This window comes from Sapajus apella, unplaced genomic scaffold (genome assembly GCF_009761245.1).
Source record: "Sapajus apella isolate SASKATOON/1434 unplaced genomic scaffold, GSC_monkey_1.0 scaffold121, whole genome shotgun sequence".
Lineage (NCBI taxonomy): Eukaryota > Metazoa > Chordata > Mammalia > Primates > Cebidae > Sapajus > Sapajus apella.
This window is the reverse complement of record NW_022437061.1, coordinates 3,670,503-3,691,442: the sequence shown is the minus strand read 5'-3', so window position 1 is coordinate 3,691,442 and position 20,940 is coordinate 3,670,503. Positions and strand designations below refer to the sequence as shown.

Genomic DNA, 20,940 nt, shown 5'->3' with positions numbered 1-20,940 from the left:
GTAAGTAGTTGTTACACTGAATGGGTTTTAAAATTTGTATTATTTTTCCCCTATTTTTTTTTTTTTTTTTTTTTTTCAGACGGAGTTTCACTCCTGTTACCCAGGCTGGAGTGCAATGGCGCAATCTCGGCTCACTGCAACCTCCGCGTCCTGGGTTCAGGCAATTCTCCTGCCTCAGCCTCCTGAGTAGCTGGGATTACAGGCATGCGCCACCATGCCCAGCTGATTTTTTGTATTTTTAGTAGAGATGGGGTTTCACCCCCTAAGTATTTTTGATCCACAGTTGGCTGAATCTCAGAGGATACAGAGGGCTAACTATAGCTGCATTGTTTTTTAAACACTCATCTCTGCAAGTGGATAAAAAATAAATAAATGTTTTTCCCTTCATACATACATTGCTGGAGAAACTCCCTCCCTTTCATTTGAACTCGTGGAGAGGAGCAGTGGAGTCCATCCATAGGATAAACTGTTTGATGCTGCTCTAAACTCAGATAACTGTTTTTGTTTAAACTGTAGTGAAGTGTTGACTGAAAGTATCCAAATGGGATCACCACTCAGATTTCATAAATAAAACCAAGAAAATCAGCCAGTAAGATCTGTAAAAGCCTTCCATCAATTTACTTGCCATAGTTATAAACATGCAGTTAGATGTATAAACATGGAGAAATGGATAGGCAGATGCATGCATGCATTAGTACAGTCATGCAATGCATAACGATGTTTCCATCAATGATAGACCACATATATGACAGAGATTATAATAGAGCTGAAAACTTCCTATTGCCTAGCAACATCATAGCCATTGTCACATATTACATGTTTGGGGTGATGCTTGTGTAAATAAACTACTGCACTGCCAGCTGTATAAGAGTATAGCACATACAATTATGTACAATACATAACACTTGATAATAAACAACTATTTACTGTTTTATGTATTTACTATACTTTTAATCACTATTTTAGACTGCACTTCCACTTATTAAAAAAAGTTAACTATACAACAGCCTGAGGCAGGTCCTTCAGGAGATACTCCAGAAGGCATTATGATAGGCGATGACAGTTCCATGCATGTTGCCTGTTACTCACCCTGAAGACCTTCCGGTGGAAGAAGACATGGAGGTGGAAGACAGTGATATTGATGATCCTAACCCTGTACAGGCCTCGGCTAATCTATATGTTTGTGTCTCAGTTGTTAACAAAAGTTTAAAAAGTTAAAGAAAAAGGTGATTAAAAAGCTTTATAGAATAAGGATATAAAGAAAAATATTTCTGTACTACTCTACAATGTGTTTTAAGCTAAGTGTTACTACAAAAAAGAATCAAGAAGTTAAAGAAAATTAAGTTTATAAAGTTACATTAAACTATGGTTTACTGTTGAAGAGGAAATTTTTTAGTGAATTTAGTGTAGCCTCTGTACAGTATATATAAAGTCTACAAGAGTGTGCAGTAGTGTCTCAGGACTTCACATTCACTCAACACTCATCACCCAGAGCAACTTCTGGGCCTACAAGCTCCATTCATGTTAAATGCCCTGTATACCTGTACCACTTTTTATCTTTTATTTTTTTTACCATACATTTTCTATGTTTAGATACACAAATACTTACCATTGTGTTACTGTTCCCTACAGTACTCGATACAGTAACATGCTATAAAGGTTTATGGCCTAGGAGCAGTAGGCTGTACCATGTAACCTACATGTGAAGCAGGCTCTACCATCTAGGGTTGGGTAAGTACACACTATGATGTTTGCACAACGACAGAATCACCTAACAACACATTAAGCAGAACATATCCCTATCATTAAGCAATGCATGATGATGGTATGTTACCACAGACCAGTGGTTCTCAGGAGGCAGTATTGCTCCAAGAGGCAGTTTGGACAATTGTCAAAAGTATTTTTTTTTTTAAAATCATTGCCAACAGTGGGGTGGAGGTAGAGGACTAGATATCCTGCAGTGCTCCAGTCCTGCACCCTGAAAAGTTGGCTGACTTCCTGCACAACTTTCAATTGTGCTGCTAGACATATATGTAAGTTAAAACCTATTTAAAATAATCAAACTCAGAACCTAAAGCAGTTTTATGTATTAAAAAATATTTTTAATAGTTTTGATAAACATTAAACTGTTTTTATTTAGTATCTACTGTATTTCTTCAATTTCATTTTCTTATACTTCCTGTATAGAATAGTTTCCAATGTTCTCTTCAACCCAAATTTATTTGCATAAATAAATGTAAACATCTGTCTACTTTATTAAACCTCTTAGTATAAACTAAGCATTTACGTATTGGAATATATGTAATTTAACATAAATTACATATGACATGATGGTTTTTATGGTTTCAGGTGCATCTTATTCTGTTAGGATAATATAGGGACTTTATAAAATACTAGTTATTAAAAGGGAGAATTGGGTTGAGAGGGTTGAGAACCACTGTTCTTTCTTTTTTAAAGTATTTTTTCTTTTTTTCTTTTTATATTTTGCTCCCAGCCTCCAGACTGGTGAGAACCACTGTTTTAAAGAGTAGAGACTCTAGATACAATAGAAAATGATTATTTAAGAAACAAAGTTATATTGTCCCCAACACACACATGCACACACAAGCTTTTGGATATGACATTATACTCTGTTATTCAGATGCCTTAAACATTTGCAACTTTGTTACCTTTATAAGGAAAAATTAATTTCTCACTTTTTCTACATTACAGAAGCAGGCATTTATCAACTGAGGAAATGAGATATTTCTTACTAGGATTGTTGATATTTTCTTGACTTTTATCTTCTAGAATATAAAGAGATTTTGAGTTAATTACACTGTACATCTGTTCATCCAGAAGACAAAGATCTGATTTAAAATTAAGCAAACTTGGTTATCTCTGGGAGTGGGTCTGAGGGGCAGGGTAATAAGTTTACAGGTATGCATGGGGTTGGGGGAAGGGTTTAATTTGTACTCATCTGTGCTCTTCAAATTTTTTTTTTTTTACCATCAATATGTGTTTACATTAAAAGTTAAAATTTTGTTTACAAAAAGGTATTTTCTACATATTGAACTCAGATTCCCAAGTACAACATGAATAACTACAATTCATTGAGAGTTTACTGTGTGCCATGCATTGTGCAAATGCTTTATGTACATTGTCACCTTTACTTCTTAACAGTCTTATTAGGCAGGTATAATTATCCATATTTCATAGGTATTCCTTAAAACATTTATGCAATGTTTTGAGGGATGCCATGCATAAAATCACAGAATTAACTGGTGCTAGAAATATCTAATTTCAAATTTGCTCTGAATTACTATGCTATATAAATGCCCCTCGACTTATGGTGGGGTTGTCTCTCAATAAATCCAATGTAAGCTCAAAATACGATTAAGTCAAAAATGCATTTAATACACCCAATCTACAAGAACATCATGGCTTAACCTAGCCTACCTTAAACGTGCTCAGAACACTTACATGAGCCTGCAGTTGGGCAAAATCACCTAACATAAAGCTTATTTTATAATAAAATGTTAAATATCTCATGTAATCTATTGAATAATGTAAGAACATCAAAAATAGAATGGTATAGATATTTAAAGTATGGTTTTTACTGAATGTGTATGGCTTTCGGACCACTGCAAAGTCAACAAATCCTAAGCTGAACCTGACAGAGCAGGAGCACTGTCATCTCAGACAAACACCGCCACTTTAAGTTGTAGCTCCCTTTTTAGACTCACGCATTTCAGGGAAATCAATTCTCTTCTAACTACAGGTGTCCAGAAAGAGCAAACAGTAAAACACAAATAAAACAGGTTGGGCACAGGAGGAGGTGGCGGGAAAGCCTCTTGGGTTACTGCCAAACTTCACCCTCATACAATGGGCCCCGGTAAAACAGTGGGCCTTAACAAGCACATTCCTTTCCCTTCAGGTGCACTAAGATAGGGAAGCTAAAAGCAGACCTGGGGATATGCCTGCAGCTGTACAAAGATGTATGGGACAGACACACAACTCTTCCTCCCAGATAAGCAGAACGAAGAGACACAGAAGCAGTTCAAGCCTCTGACAGACTCTCCCACCATGAATCCTTAAAAACTCTTAGTCTGGCCGGGTGCGGTGGCTCAAGCCTGTAATCCCAGCACTTTGGGAGGCCGAGGCGGGTGGATCACGAGGTCAAGAGATCGAGACCATCCTGGTCAACGTGGTGAAACCCCGTCTCTACTAAAAATACAAAACATTAGCTGGGCATGGTGGCGCGTGCCTGTAATCCCAGCTACTCAGGAGGCTGAGGCAGGAGAGTTGCCTGAACCCAGGAGGCGGAGGTTGTGGTGAGCCGAGATCGCGCCATTGCACTCCAGCCTGGGTAACAAGAGTGAAACTCCGTCTCAAAAAAAAAAAAAAAAAAAAAAAAAAACTCTTAGTCTGTAAGAGAGTGTGCCTCTGACCTAACTTGGCCAGAAGGTGCCTCTCAGGTTTGTTTTCTCTAAAATAAATCTGTACTAACTGGAAAGCCACCTTTTCATGTTTCTTTCCTCTTTAATTCTTACAGAACCATTGTAAGTTGGAGACCATCTATACTACCAAGTGTGTGCCCAGCATTGAAATATTATGATAGCACCATATTTTAACAGCTTTGAAGCCAAATACCAGTTCTAGGGGCCCAGGATAGGGGTTAATAACTAAATCTGGCTGGAATACAAGTGTACCACAAAGTGAACAGAGCTTGAAAAGTTTGAGTCCTGGGTGACTCTTTCTAGCCTATTATAAATTCCTTAAGCTTCTTATGTTCCATGTTCTCATCTCTGAAGTGTCAATAACATGTACCTTATTGGATTAAATGAGATCCTGTGTACTGTTTTCACATCACCTTTTAAAAAGCTACACACACTTTTCCAGGAGACGGCACAATACACTAGTCCCAGCAAAAGCTAGTAACCTATTGGAGGATACAGAGTGCAGTGAGGAGTACAGAATGGCTGGTCCCAATATTGGCATGCTGCACAGTCCTCATTCACAGTTCTTGGATGATGCTATTTCTGTCTACAGATTCCCTCACCCTGGGAAGCCTCCTGCCTCATTCTGGAATAGACAGGCCCAGCTGGAAGCCAACTGTTACAGTTTAAGATCAAGTGCCCTTTTTGATGTCTGGCCCAGAGAACAATAACAACAGCCTGCTGCTCACACTGAAGGAAGAAGTTCTCAACATTTTCCTGGTCTGGCTTGCAAACTGGGGTATCAGAACGTGTACAGCCCAGATATCTTACCCAGACCCTGTAAGACTGAGCTAACTGAATGACTATGGTAAAGAACTTAGACTCTGTGGTGCCTCCACCCCCAGTAAAGAATGCATTACCAGGTTTTTCGTTCAGTTGTATCACTTCTATTCCTAAATGAGAAAAAGGTTGTCAGATAATAACAAAGACAGTTACCATTTATTACTGTTACTACCATTCATTTTGCTAGGTACTTTATCTCATTAAGTCTTTCATCAGTCCTGCAAGACAGAAGCTTTCCTCATTTTACAGATGTGAAAGCAGAGGCATAGAAAGTGAAGTAACTTATACAAAGTTACCCAGAGGAAAGTGGCAGAGGAGAGCCTTCCTGACGCCAGGTCTGTCTGTCTAAACAGCTCACATTCATCTTCCACTATGCTCAGTGGCTGCCTTTCAGATAACCACAGTGTGATGAGCAAGACCCCAATGACAGCACTGTGCAAACTCAGGACCAGCCAGCTGAAGAGATGTAGACACACAAGGTGTGTCATCAATGTCACTAGAGGTTCACTTCAAATTTGTGGCCAAATCAACAGCACAAATTTGGGTCAATATAAAGGAGATCCTGGGCCCTTTTCTCTGAGCCTATGTTTGTGCTTTAACTAATAGAACATACTGTTTCTGTATACAGCATGCAGTTTCCACTGACAGCAGTGTTAGATGAAGTTCACCACTGTGTAGATGGATATAGTTGTGTTTTTTTTGTTTGTTTTTGTTTTTTTTTTTTTTTTTTGAGACAGAGTGTTGCTTTGTCGCCAGGCGCCAGGCTGGAGTGCAGTGGCGCGATCTTGGCTCACTGCAACCTCCGCCTCCCAGTTCAAGCAATTCTCCTGCCTCAGCCTCCCAAGTAGCTGGGACTACAGACGCACACCACCACAACCAGCTGATTTTTGTATTTTTTTTTTTTAGTAGAGACAGAGTTTCACCATGTTGGCCAGGATGGTTTCTATCTCTTGACCTCGTGATCCGCCCGCCTCGGCCTCCCAAAGTGCTGGGATTACAGGCGTGAGCCACCGTGCCCTGCTGGATATAGTTTTTAAGATGCCAACTATCTAATTTATTTAACAGATCATCATTCTCATAATAACAAAACCTGCAAAAAAATATTTTCAAAGTACTACGTTAACTGAGAAGAAAGGGTTTTAAGCATTGGACGGTGGCTTGCACCCTGAGATTTTGTGGTTTTATAGTCCTTATAAACATTCCTGTCTTGTACATATGACTACTGATGGCTACATTTGATAGATGACAATTGTGAGGCATAGGAAGTCCCATGCATGTCTAATGGTGACTACCAAACTGGCATCTTCCCCTGTGGCATGCCTATCAGTCACTTACCAGGTAATGGAAAAGGTTCTGGAACTTTCATTCCTAAATGAGAAAAGTTTTCAATGACTTACAGTTTGCTCCACTGAGTATAATTTTCAAACTCTTGTCTGATGAGCTTAAGAGATGCAAGCACCAAAGGCCCCACTGCACTACAGTTTCTGGCTTTTTATTTAAAAGTTCTGCCTATATAAACCCTCATTCTACAAATCCACACCAAGATTAGTCTTCTGCCATAGCACTTCACTGAGTGTGTCTATGCCAGGAGAATACCGTGTTTTGTTACCTGGAGATACAGACAATGAAATGTTAGCCAAGACTAATAGTCAACTTGTGCATAAAGTTAGGTTTCCGCTGAATAACTTTAGCTGTAGAACCTGGAAGGTGCTGGATTGATGCATCCAGATCCCAGGTGCCTTTCCCTCAGCCATATCCCAAGCAGAACTAACCTTCCCGCCCCAGAGATAATGTTCCAGGAACACAAGAATGTACAGGAGGAAAGGCACTTTCTCTCCTCTTCCCCAGCTAAATATTGTAGATGATGGCAGGCAGCTATAAGGGAAATATTCATGAATAACAGTCTCATGACAGTATTCTCTTTCATGCCTGGGGAATCCTGCTCACCTCATTCTTGGGCTCAAGGAGTAAATAGAAAAGTTGTCTTACCAGGTATTTGGGTGGGTTCAAGGATTTTCATACCTAAAGGCAGAAGTGAATATTGGTTTGTATTAATCAGTTCTCTTATACTGGTAATGCTCTCTTTTGTCCTTACTTCCTCCATTTCCAACTCTCTCAAAAAAACAAAAAAGGTAGGGGGAAAGAAAAAAGAAACAGCAACAACAAAAACACTTTTCAATGGCTCTTCATTCTCCAGTGTGACAGAGTCCAAACTCCTTAGCCTGGACTTCAAGAACTTCTATGATCTAACTCATCTCTCCAACCTTATCTTCATAAGGCAGTCCTAATGCATCAGTTTTTGGATGCAACAGTACTAGTTTTACATTTCTGCTTGGTTTAGCTCTATTGTAATTACAGTTATTAGCTCTATGACTTTGGGCAGGCTACTTAATCCCTCCTAACTTCAATATCTCATTTTGCTAAAGAAATATTTACCTTGTAGGTTTGTAGTTAGTGAGGATTAAAGGAAAGTCTGCATGAAAGTGCTTGGTACATTGCATAGAACAAAAAAAAAGTACTCAATAAATCAAGTCCCTTCATTCCAGTCTAACTCATTCCTCAAACTTTCCAGGCTCAGTAATTTTTCTTTTTTGAGAGACAGTGTCTTGCTGTGTTGCCCAGGCTGGGAGGCTGGGGTGGGGTACAGTGACACGATCATAACTCACTATGATTCTCCTGCCTACACCTCCCAAAGATCTGGGATTACAGGTGTAAGCCACTGTGCTGGCCTTCCACAGTGTTCTTCATCCTAGGAATCCTTACTGTCTCCTAACCGTGTAGCTAGTCTCTGTAAATAGATTATTTACCAGGTGAAAGACTGAGCCCCTGGCTTTTTATTCCTAAGGATGAGAATAAGAGCTATTTAGTAAAAAAACACAATCAGCTTGAAAACTAATTTAACCTTATACTTGACTTCTGTAGTAGAAAACTCAGAACCTTTTGAGAAATGGTGGGGACAAGGCAACAAAAAGAAGAGATTTAACCCACGGGAGCCTAATTGATGGTAGCAACTATGGCTAGTAACCCAGAATCTCTCCTAGTTAAGCAGCTCTTGTTCTTTTTTTTAAAATTCAACCCCAAAACCCCGACCCAAATTGTCATTGTATGTAATATATAAAGTATGCTTCCTGGTTATATAATACAATATAGATAATTTGGTAAAATACAGAAAATCATTTAAAAATTAAAATTATCTTAAAATTGCAGATCTCAGAACTACTCTACTCATTCTTAACATTTTTGGTGTATTTCAATCATTTTGCTATGCATACATGTATGTGCATATATATTTTTAAAAGTTAATACTATACTTTATATGCTGTTTTATATCTTATCATTTACCACTATATTAAGAGCACTTTCTTATATCTTTACATGTCTTCAAGAACATGATTTTTGTTTTTGTTTTTGTTTTGTTTTTTTGAGACGGAGTCCCGCTTTGTTGCCCAGGCTGGAATGCAGTGGCACGCTCCCATGTTCAAGTGATTCTCCTGCCTCAGCCTCCCAAGTAGCTGAGACTACAGGCACGTGCCACCACGCCTGGCTAATTTTTTTTGTATTTTTAGTAGAGATGAGGTTTCACTGTGTTAGCCAGGATGTTCTCAATCTCCTGACCTCGTGATCCACCCGCCCTGGCCTCCCAAAGTGCTAGGATTACAGGTGTGACCCACTGTGCCCTGCCTCAAATACATGATTTTTAAGTTGTTTAGTTTCATAATATAGATAGTATTTTATTTAACAGTACTCAATGGTTGGACACCAAGCCTGTTTCTAAATTTTTGCTGTCAAATTAAAATTACGGGAGGCCATTGCTTTGGACTAAGTTTCTGCAGTAGGCCCCAACAGACCAGACTAAAAATTGAAATGGAATCACCCATGCTAAAGTTCCACATGACCTAAACTAAGTTGTCTGACCTTCCAAGAAATTAGGAGAAAGAAGTAACAGAATTTCCCAAACAGGCCAGTTTAAAATCTTCAATCAGCTTGATAAATGAAATTCCCTCTGCTTCAATGCTTACACAGAAAAAAGGTAACCTGAAATAAACTCATGTTAACTAATCAATTATTTTTCTACTGTTCTGTCTAAAAGTAACTAATACACTCTGTTCTTTGCTCCTCCTTTCTTTGGCTCTTCTGTCTTTAAAGCCTGAAATCCCAGCTACTCGGGAGGCTGAGGCAGGAGAAACGCTGCTGGGCTCAGCTCAGTGGAACACTTATTCTATGGAATAAAGTGTTGCCCAATTGTAGAATCTCAAAGCCAATTGATATATTTAAATTTGTTGTAATTTTGTCTTTTGACACCACCATAGCACTGTGATAAACATCTTTTGTACAAAAATCTTTGCATTCATCTCTACTTTCCTTGGGACAAATATCCAAAAGTGTTATAAACAAGTCAAAAGGTATAAACATTTTTAAGACTAGTAATACATACTATTAAATTGCTCTCCAAAAAAGTTCCAATTTATAATCTCACCAGTAATTTATGAGAATGTTCCTGTCCCAGTGCCCTTGAGGACATTTGAGTACTTCCCCCACCCCAAGACGGAGCCTCACTCTGTCACCCAGGCTGGAGTGCAGTGGTGCAATCTTGGCTCACTGCAACCACCACCTCCCAAGTTCAAGTGATTCTCCTGCCTCAGCCTCCCAAGTAGCTGGGACTACAGGTGTGTGCCACTATGCCTGGCTAATTTTTGTATTTTTAGTAGAGACAGGGGTTTCGCTATGTTGGCCAGGCTGGTCTTGAACTCCTGACCTTGTGATCCACCCACCTCAGCCTCCCAAAGTGCTAGAATTATATGCGTTAGCCACCGCACCTGGCCATTTGAGTAATATTAAAAATAAAACAAAAACACATACTTGAGGATGAGTAATACTTTGGAATGTACTAAATAATCAAATGGATATAGCTAATGGCATCTATTAATCAGATTGCTGGAGACAGAAATAAACACAAAGAATCGTCATTTTAATTTAGAAAAACAACACTATTTGCTATGCCCTGCCCAATCCCCTAGAGGTCACAAGAATGTGGTGAATAATTAGTCACGCCTTCCTTTATTTGCCGGGATGACCTAAAGATTGTTAGACAGGAAATATAGACCTGCTGTGTCATTTTTCTAAAGAATTCTATCTGAAACCCAGGGGGGTCTCTGATATACCAAACCAGTAAGCTAAGGTGGGCTCTGCCTTCTTCTCACTTTTCTTACTATGACATTCTTACCTGTTCCCACACGTAAAAGGAGATACATTGTAAAATGTAAGCCCCCAGAATTGATATAAATGCCTTACCATGGTCTTCAAGTTTCTGGTTTTTCTCACCTGAGTTACAAAAAGAAGCTTATCAGTTTTAACAATGGAACAAAAGAACTGGCAGTTACTAGAGCTACAGCAAAATTGTTTTCAGAAAATATGAAAATATTCTCATCTGTAAAGGGAGATTATCTTGCAAAATTTAAGCCCCCAGAATTTATAAAAAATGTCTTACCATGGTCTTCAAGCCTCTGTTTCTTCTTACCTGAGTCACAAAAAGAAACTCATCAGTTTAACGATGGAACAAAAGAACTGGTAGTTACCATAGCTATAGCAAAATTATTTTTAGGAAATATGACTATAAAGAACCATTTGATATGTCCAGGAAACTACCCTACTGGATTTAAGTGCTGGCCAAAGTCTAAATGTACCTTGGCTAATGAGCTGGAATATTCTCTGCCCCCACTATTAAGAAAAGTCATTACAAATAGCTAGTCTACCAGGGATGTCAAGGAGCTGAGAAAATGTCTGTTTTGAAGAGTCAGCTGAAGTCCCCATGAAGTGATCAGTAGAACCTGTGGCTGTAACAGAACAATAAAAAGAAGGGCGGCTAAGCAAGTCCTCAAGGCATAAAGTGCTTCACTTCTATCAGGACAGGAGGTATCTTCAAACATGAAGCAAATTGCATTTTAAAAAGGCTGGAACCGTTTCTCTTTTTAACAAAGAAAAATTTATTGTGGCCACATGAGCCAAACACATGATGGGGAGCTTACATGCAAAGAAATGATTTGGGCCATATATCCTTAAGTGGAAACTTAAGAACATCTAATCACCCACACATTTTAGTTAAATCGTGTTAAACATCAAGCATCAGTATATTTGAAAGATGCAAATCACTGAATTTTGTATTTTCGTCTGAATATTTGGAGTCACACAGGTTCATTTCAATGACTGAATACAGAGCTATACCTAAGAAGCCCCCAGAACTGGTCAAGAATGACTAGCTCTTCATTCTCACCACCCTTATTCCCCAGAAAGTTTCCATATTTTTCAAATCTCCACAAACCTAGTTCTCTCATTTCAGGAAGGTACATTTCCCTAGAATAGGTTCTTTGTTTTTTCCTATCATACAGGCCAAGTCACTGCTTTATATCTGCAAATTTTCTTCAACTAAAAATTACACTTGCTAAACAAGAAAGAGCTACTAAACATCCAGGTAAGGATTATTATTATTAACTTTGGAGACAGGGTTTTGCCCTGCCACCCAGGCTATAGTGCAGTGGGCATGATCTTGACTCATTGTAACCTCTACCTTCCAAGCTCAAGTGATCCTCCCGCCTCAGCCTCCCAAGTAGCTGGGACTACAGATGCACACCACCACGCCTGGTTAAGTTTTGTATTTTTTGTAGAGACAGGGTTTCGCCATGTTGCCCAGGCTGGTCTCGAACTCTTGGGCTCAAATGACCCACCCACCTCGGCCTCCCAAAGTTCTGGGATTACAGGCATGAGCCACAGCAACCAACCAAGATTATTTTTAAAAATTAGAGCATACTCACCAGGGTTGTAGACATAGATGTGTTGAAAATATTCTGAAATACAGACATGGTTTTATTACATGGTACTATGCTCAGGTGTGAATGTTAGGTTGTCTGTTTTTTAATAACAGATTTGAGTTGGCTTATATTTAAGAAACATAATATGGTTATTACAAGAAATATAAAATTTCAATTCAAAGACAAATGAAGGTGGATTCACTTTTTTTTTTTTTTTTTTTGAAACAGAGTCTTGCTTTGTCTCTTAGGCTGGAGTGCAGTGGCATGATCCGGGCTCATTGCAACCTCCATCTCCCAGGTTCAAGCAATTCTCTTGCCTCAGCCTCCCAAGTACTTGGGATTACAGGTATCCGCCACCACACCTGGCTAATTTCTGTATTTTTAGTAGAGACGCTTTCACCATGTTGCCCAGGCTGGTCTCAAACTCCTGACCTCAAGCAATCCACCTGCCTCTGCCTCTGGATGTAGATTCATTTTATATCATGAAAAAAAAATTCACAGGAAAGCTAACCAGGAAGATAGCTAGAAACAGACCCTTGTTTTTGGACTTTTCTTCTCTCTCTTCTGATACCTTTGGTATGTTTTTAAACATTTTAATGAGGAAATTTCAAAATGATCCACCCAAAGCATGTCTTAATCTAAAGGCATTTTCGGCACCTTTAATTCAACTTTATTAGGCCCATTTGATAATGCTGTTCCTGGATACTCTTAGAATTTTCTATCTACCCTACCAAATCGTTCCCACAGTTCTCTAAGAAAGATTATTTTTTGTTACATCCTCTTATTTTTCCCCAAGGAAGTTAAAATCGACCACATTACCCTTCTGTCATCCCATTCTCCTCTTTCTTTGAGCTGTATTCATGCCATTCCTTCACTGCTCTCCCAAATGTTATTTCCTAAGATAACAAAATATAGGAACAGGAGCTAGCTCTCTGCATAGAAATCCAGTGGGAAACGGCTGAAGGTGTGCGGGAATTAAGGAGTCCTTAAACTCCTGTAAGGTCAGACTCAGCATGTTCCCTTCATGCCCAGGCCAATGCAGTGTTTGAGAGAAGAGCCACTGGTGGGTCTGGGGGTGGGGATGAGGGCAGCAGTGGGGAGCTGGCAGCAAAGGCTCCTAGGCTCTCCACCTAAAAAGGTACTAGCAGTAGCACAATTTAGCTGTGAGAAAATGATGTTTGACAGTATGACAGCACAGTGGTGGGGTGGCTCTGACCCATACCTATGAGAAGTAACTGATAAAATTCCTATTATAGGGACAAGATTTTAAAGCATATCTTACCTAGGTTCTCAACACAGTTTTCAGTTTTTAGTCCTGAAAAACAAAGACAAAGCTTTATTAGTTAGACATAATCTACCCTAGTAAATATTTCAATTAATTTATGGCTATTGGTAATCTAATCTGTCAGCTCCTGGTCTGTCATAATTAGTGAGATGCAAATTGCACGCTGGGCATGGTGGCTCATGCCTGTAACCCCAGCACTTTGAAAGGCTGATGCAGGAGGATAGCTTCAGCCCAGGAGTTCAAGACCAGCCTGGGCCACATAGGGAGACCCCATTTCTACAAAAAGTGTTTTAAAAAATTAGTCAGGCATGGTGGCACATACCTGTCATCCCAGCTACTCAGGAGGCTGAGGTGGGAGGATGGCTGGATCCCAGGAGGTTGAAGCTGCAATGAGCTTTGCACTATTATACTCCAGCCTGGGCAACAGAGTGAGACCCCATCTCAATTATTTTTAAAAATTGTTGAACAATTATATTTTAATATTTATAGTACAGCCACCAAATAGCCATATGGCTTTTGACAAAACACCTAAGCTTTCTGGAATTCAGTTTTCTTATCCATATCTTTTACTAGGAGACTGCTTTAAATGACTTTCAAGGGCCCATCCAGGGCTAATACTTTATCATTCTATTCTATAATTAGTTCGCAAAATTTTGGAGAAGATTTACCTATCAAATTAATCTTCTCTTCAGATACTAAACGTCCTCAACAGCATACCTATCCCTTTACTACTACAATACCTATCCTTTGAAAAAAAGAATCTCAATCAGACCTTCAACATCCTTTAATATTTGAACAAGGATCCCTCTCACATTCACACAGAGAAAATGAGTTGGTATGCCCCAGAATATTCATTTGTATATGAGGAAATCCACAATATTTGGAGAACAAAATGTGGCATCTGACAGTACTTTTTGTAAGGCCCTAGGTGCTCTCACTGGTGATGCCCTAGAAAAAGTTGTCAGTGCTGCAGTGATTCCCCTGAGACTTGACAGAAAGGGGAATCTACCAGCCAACAGCAGTATGGCAAGAAGGTTAGGGAGACAGCATAGAGGTGTGGTGTAGTATGAGTCACATGGAACGCCTACTAGAACGCACAACAAAGGTCCAGATGCCTCGTGGTCTCTATTCATACCTGGCTAACTCACTAATCTAATCTGGAAGTTCAGCTACCTGAGGAGGAGCCTCTACCTACAGTAGGAGAATCCCTAGAGAGGACTGGCTCCTAAAAGAGATACGCTGCTCTGAAGTCCTGCTCCATTTGTAGTGAGTGTCTAAACCAAAAATCCAGGTGACTTGGTCCAGTTTCTACTGGTCCAGAAAATAACAGATCTGTTATAATCTGGACAGTGACCTGAGGCTAAACTCAGGCATTTGACTAGATTAGAAATTTAAAAATCGGTTCTACAGATTATTATAAAATGTTGTCTAAGGGTGTGGTGGCTCATGCCTGCCTATAATCTCAGCACTTTGAGAGGTCAAGGCGGGTGGATCACCTGAGGTCAGGGGTTCGAGACCAGCCTGGCCAACATGGTGAAACCCTGTCTCTACTAAAAGTACAAAAATTAGCCAGGCGTGGTGGTGTGTGTCTGTAATCACAGCTATTCAGGAGGCTGAGGCAGAAGAATCGCCTGAACCTGGGAGGCAGAGGTTACAGTAAGCTGAGATCACACCACTGTACTCCAGCCTGGGGGACAAGAGCGAAACTTTGTCTCAAAAAAAAAAAAAAAAAAAAAAAAGTTGTCTCAGCAGATGAGTGCATACAAGCCTCATTCAGAGAGCTTATTTGAGGGTGAGGTGAAGGCGAGGGGTATGGTGGATGAGAAGGCTACAGATGTAAGTTGAAAGATGCAGCCTGGGGACCAGGCACCAGGAGGATTTTAAAAGCCTTTGTCTTTTGTCTGTAGCACAAGTTACAGCATGTTTCTCAAAGTGTAGTTTTCCAGCCACACCCTTCAGAATCACCTGAGTGCTTATTAAAATGGCAAATTCCAGGACCAGAGCCAAGACTACTATTGCTACATACTTTCTAGAGGGGGATGCCTTATAATCTGCATTTTAAACAAGCACTCCAAGTGATTTTTATGCACAAAATTCTTGAAAGCCTCCTGAATAGAAAAGAATGGATATCTTTAATTTTTTTTTTTTCTTTTTGAGATGGAGTCTCGCTCTATCACCCATGCTGGAGTGCAGTGTTACGATTTCGGCTCACTGCAACCTCTGCCTACTGGGTTCAAGCGATTCTCCTGCCTCAGCCTCCCAAGTAGCTGAGATTATAGGTACCCATCACCACGCCCAGATAATTGTTGTATTTTTCATAGAGGCAGGGTTTCACCATGTTGGTGGGACTGGTCTTGAACACCTAAGCTCAGGTGATCCGCCCACCTTAGCCTCCCAAAGTGCTGGGATTATAGGCATGAGCCACCGTGCCAGTCTCTTTAATGTGTAACAAAGAGCCATTTTGTTAAGACTGCATTTCTCCTCCCTATTTAAACTCTGGATTTAATTTTCTGTTTTGCATTTTCAATAGCAGTAATCAAACTATTTTGAGTTTCTAAAGTAGCAGGGTTAAAAATGGATTAAAGAATTGGTCCAGAAATAATAGAGAGAGGCATAAATATATAAGGAATGAAAAAGGAAACGTAACAACAGAGTTAACAGATGTAAAAAGGGATGAGAATACTATGACCGGCTTTATGCCTACTAATTTGAAATACCAAAGGCAAACGGACAAATTCCTAGAAAAATGTAACTTACCAACCATTAAAGAATTTAAAATTTTTCCAGAAAGAACATACCAAGATAATTCAGTTTTTACAGACAGAGAACCAGAGAGAAGGGAGTGGTACAGACAGGGAACTCCAGAGATCTACAAAGGTTTCCCTCAAGTATTCAGTGGAGTACTGATCAGATTCTACATGTGAGAAAACTACCTAAGGCCAGAGAAAGAACCCAGAATGTCAAGAATAGTGTCTATTCCCACTGGAAATAGACTGGAAAACCTTATAATTCACAGGCAGTAGGTAGAGTATTCAGAAGGGTACAGCCTCAGCAGTGAGAAATAATTAGTGTTAAATTAAAGTGACTCTGGTTCTGCCTAGAAAATATAAAGAACAAGTCCTAAAATAATCAAACTGTTTTAAAGTAAATTAACTATGTACCAGAACAAAGCTCAATAATATTTTTAGAAATATAAAATTACCAGGCACACAACAAGGTAAAATTCACAATGTCTGGCACCCAAACAAATACCACCAGCAAAGCAGCAGGAAAATAACAATTCCTAATGACAAGAGAACTCAATCTAATGAAACTAACCCAGATCCGACACAAATGTTAGAATTATCAGAAAAGTAAATTAGTCATTACAACTGTATTTCATGTGTCCAAAAAACAGACTAATGGTGTTGTCTTACTCCAGCTGCCACAGAAAATACCACAGACTGGGTGGCTTAAATAACAGCTTTTATTTATCATTATTCTAGAGCTGGGAAGTCCAAGATCAAGGTACTGGCAGTTTCAATTTCTGCTAAAGGCTTTCTTCTTGGCTTGCAGATAGCCACCTTCTCAGTATATCCTCAGATGTCAGAAAAAGAACAAGCTGTGGTCTCCTTTCCTCTTTTTATAAGGATCCCATCATGGGTGCTCCCACCCTCATGACCTAATCTAAACCTAATTACTTCTCAAAGGCCCTACCTCCAAATACCATCATAGTGAAGATTAGGGCTTCAACATATGAATTTTGGGGGGAACACGTTCAGTAGTGAATGTCAGTACTACTAATGGATGTTAAGTAGAGACACAGAAGATAAAAAAAGACCCAAACTGAACTTCTAGAGATAAAAATTCTGAGATGAAATATACACTAGATAGGATTACTAACAAACTAGACACTGCAGAAAAATGATTAGCAAACTTGACACATTGTGGTATGCAAAATTACACCCTTCTTAAAGAGGCCTACATCCTATCCCCAGAACCTGTGAATATGTTATGTTACATGGCAATGGAGAACTATGGTTGCAGATGCAAATAATGTTGCTAATTAGCTGGCCTTCAGGTGGAGCAATAATCTTGGATTATCCAGGTGAGCTCAATCTAATAAGATAAATCCTTAAAAGTGGAAAAAACAAGAGGTAAAAGAGAGAAACAGAGATATGTGATGCGCAGAGGACTCAACATGCTGTTTCTTTTTTGAGACAGGGTCTCAGGATGTCCCTCTGTCACTTAGGCTGGAGTACACAGTAGTGCGGTCATGGCGCAGTCATGGCTCACTGCAGCATAAAACTTTTGGGCTCAAGCAATCCTCCCATTTCAGCCCACCGCAGGTAGCTGGAACCACAGATGCATGCCACAATATATATATATATATATATATTTTTTTTTTTGTAGAGACAGGGTCTCATTATGTTTCCTAGGCTGGTCTTAAACTCCTGAGCTCAAGTGATCCTTCTGCCTGATCCTCCCAAAGTGCTGAGATTACAGGCATGAGACATCATACCTGGCCATCAACATGCTGTTTCTGACTGAAGATGGACGAAGGAGACCACAAACCAAGGAATGCAGGTTGTAACCTCTGGAAGCTGGAAAAAGCAAGAAAACAGATTCTTGCCTAAGCCCTCCGGAAGGAATGCAGCCCTACCAACACCTTAATTTCAGCTCAGCAAGACTGTATTAGGCTTCTGAAATACAGAATTGCAAGGTAATAAATCTGTGTTGTTTTAAACCATTAAATGTGTGGTAATTTGTTATGGCAGCAATGAAATACTAAGATATACAATAGAAAACATCTAAAAATGAAACAGAGAAAAACACTAATAACAAAAAACGTTAGAGTTTCATTGAGCTGTGGGACGACCTAAGGCACTTTAATATACATATAAACAGAATCCCTAAAGGAAGAAGAGGTGAAAAAATATTTGCAGAAACAGTACAGCTAGTGCTCAACTTATGACCACGGTAGGGACCGCGGACCGGTCGTAACATGATTTGGTCGTAAGTTGAGTAGGCTATGTGTACAGTTGAATTGGTCCACGCGGAGACGGTAGTGCTGCCGGAAGCTGGTCCGCACTGTCGTACACCCAGCTGGGCAACGTTTGTGCTGCCAGACGCGGAGCAGTCGTGGCTAGCGATTGTGGTCCTCAAGTCGAATGGTCGTAAGTTGCATAGGTGGTAAGTAGATCAATACCTGTAGTCACAACTTTCCAAATATGATAAAGACTACGAACCTAAAAATCCATAAAGTTCAATGAACTCCAAGCGCAAGATACATGAAAAAAAGACACTAAGGTACATCAGAATCAAGTTGGCCGAAATAAGGATGATAAACAGAAAGTCTTAAAAGCAGCCGGGGGGAAGAAGGGGGGCTAAATAAAGAGGAACAGAAATAAGAAGCGCAGCATTTTTTGTCAAAAACAATTTAAGTAAAACAACAGGGAAGCAGTAAATTTGTAAACTACTGAAAGAAAAAAAAAGATCAATCTAGAGTTCTATACCCAGTGAAAATAGCTTTCAAAACTGAAGGTGAAATAAAGACTTTTCATACATACAACACTTAAAGGTAAATCTGACAAAAGATAGGAAAGACCTACACACTGAACACTATTCGAATACAGCTGACAGAAATTAAGACCTAAATAAATGGAGATTTTATGCTATGTTTATGAGTTGGAAAAGCAGACTTTTAAAAAACTCTTCTCATAATGATCTATAAATGCAAGGCAAGCTTAATCAAAATCCAAGCAGAAATTATAGAAATTGACAAGGTGATTCTAAAATTCATATGGAAGCATAAAGAACATATAATCACCAAAACAACTTTGCAAGAAAAGAATATGATGAAGACTACCTGGTTTTGAGGTTTATTATATAGCCATAGTTCTCAATATATGATACTGGGATAAAGATAAACAAATCACCAGGCACAGTGGCTCACGCCTATAATCCCAGCACTTCGGGAGGCTGAGGCAGGTGGATCACTTCAAAACCAGCCTGGTCAACATGGTGAAACCCTTTCTCTCCTAAAAATAGAAAAAAAATTAGCTGAGCATAGTGGTGCATGCCTGTAGTCCCAGCTACCTGGGAGACTGAGGCAGGAGAATTGCTTGAACACGGGAAGTGGAGGTTGCAGTGAGTAGAGATCGCACCGCTGTACTCCAGTCTAAGCAACAGAGTGAGACTCTTGTCTCAGGAAAAAAAAAAAAAAAAAAAGGATAAGCTACAAATTGGGAGAAAATATTTGCAAATCACATATCATACACCTTATATCTACAAAAATAATTCTCAAAAGACAAAAAAACAGCCTCATTAAAAAGGGGCAAAATCTTTGAACAGATGTTTCAGTAAATATATACAAATGGCAAATAAGTAAGTGAAAAGATGCTCAACATTGTTACTCATTAGGAACAGGCAAATTAAAACCACAATAAAATACCATCACATATCTATTAGAACTGTTAAAAAGACCTATATCAAGTGTCAGCAAGAATGTGGTATAGCCAGAACTCTTACGCACTCCTGGTGAGAATATAAAATGGTACAGGTACTCTGGAAAACCATTTGGAAGTTTCTTTTAAAACTACACATATGCCTATCATATAATCTAGCCAATGCATTCCTAGGCATTCACTCAAGTGTAATGAAAGCATATGTCCATATAAAGACTTGCACATAAATGTTCATAGAAGTTTTATTTGTAATAGCAAAGACTGGAAACAACCCAAGTACTCATCAACAGGTGAACAGACAAGTAAATTGTGTCATATCCACTATTCTACAACATGAATAAACTATTGATACATGGAACAACACAGATGAATCTCAAAACAATTATGCCAAGTGAAAGAAGCCAGGCAAAAAAGAACATACTGTATGACAGCATTTGAATGAAACTCTAGACAGTGCCAAGTAATTTACAGTGACAAAGTATATTAGTAGATGCCTGGGGATAGGATTGGGAAACACGGAAAGGGAGGAGAAAGGAATTGCAAAGAGGCATGACGCTTTTGTAAGCAACAAATATAAAATGCTAATCATCTTGATTGTAGTGATAATTTCATTGACATACACATATCACATGTGAAATACATATATCAAAACTTACTAAATTTTACTTTATGTGCAGTTTATTGCATATTATAACTCAGTAAGCAGTCAGATTTTTTTTTTTTTCAATTATGAGGATAACATGAACAAGACAGGACTAGGTTTTGGATCTGGTCTCTAGTTCCCTACCTAAGGAAACCCTACACATCCCTGACTTGCTAAATACTGGAGATTACATGGCTGTCATTTCAGCAGAGAAGTCTACAGTTAGAGACCTTAGAAACAGTCTGGACAAGAGTAAATAAAGCCCTCCCACAAGTTCCCTATCTCTTTTAGATCCAAAGAAATTACAAATATCAATGACTATACTCACAGCTGATTAGAATCTCTGGAAACAAGACTACACCAGAATTTGTAGGTCACAGGGACTTCCTCTTTCTGCATGGCTGCTACTGCTAGCCTGTTAACTGGGCCTAATTGAGAAAAACTGTCTTATTGAAAGAAAAGTCATGATTCACTAAACCAGTATCTTATAATTGTCCAA

The 20,940-nt window shown here is 39.2% G+C and overlaps 1 protein-coding gene across 11 annotated transcripts in view; it reads right to left on the bottom strand.

The window, feature by feature from the left end:
- The window catches only part of ART3 (ADP-ribosyltransferase 3), a 66,544-nt gene that overhangs the window by 2,925 nt on the left and 42,679 nt on the right, over positions 1-20,940 (bottom strand). For 3 of the 11 annotated variants that reach the window (XM_032261057.1, XM_032261056.1, XM_032261061.1), the window contains 8 exons: positions 13,350-13,382; positions 12,071-12,103; positions 10,750-10,779; positions 10,554-10,583; positions 7,251-7,283; positions 6,597-6,629; positions 5,339-5,371; positions 2,754-2,786 (listed from right to left, as the gene is read on the bottom strand). In XM_032261057.1, coding sequence (XP_032116948.1) covers positions 2,754-2,786; positions 5,339-5,371; positions 6,597-6,629; positions 7,251-7,283; positions 10,554-10,583; positions 10,750-10,779; positions 12,071-12,103; positions 13,350-13,382 — 258 coding nt within the window. Of the gene's footprint in view, positions 1-2,753; positions 2,787-4,852; positions 4,922-5,338; positions 5,372-6,596; positions 6,630-7,250; positions 7,284-10,553; positions 10,584-10,749; positions 10,780-12,070; positions 12,104-13,349; positions 13,383-20,940 lie in introns of those variants that run through there. The other 8 variants (XR_004263703.1, XM_032261058.1, XM_032261059.1 and 5 more) reach the window with 8 other exon arrangements.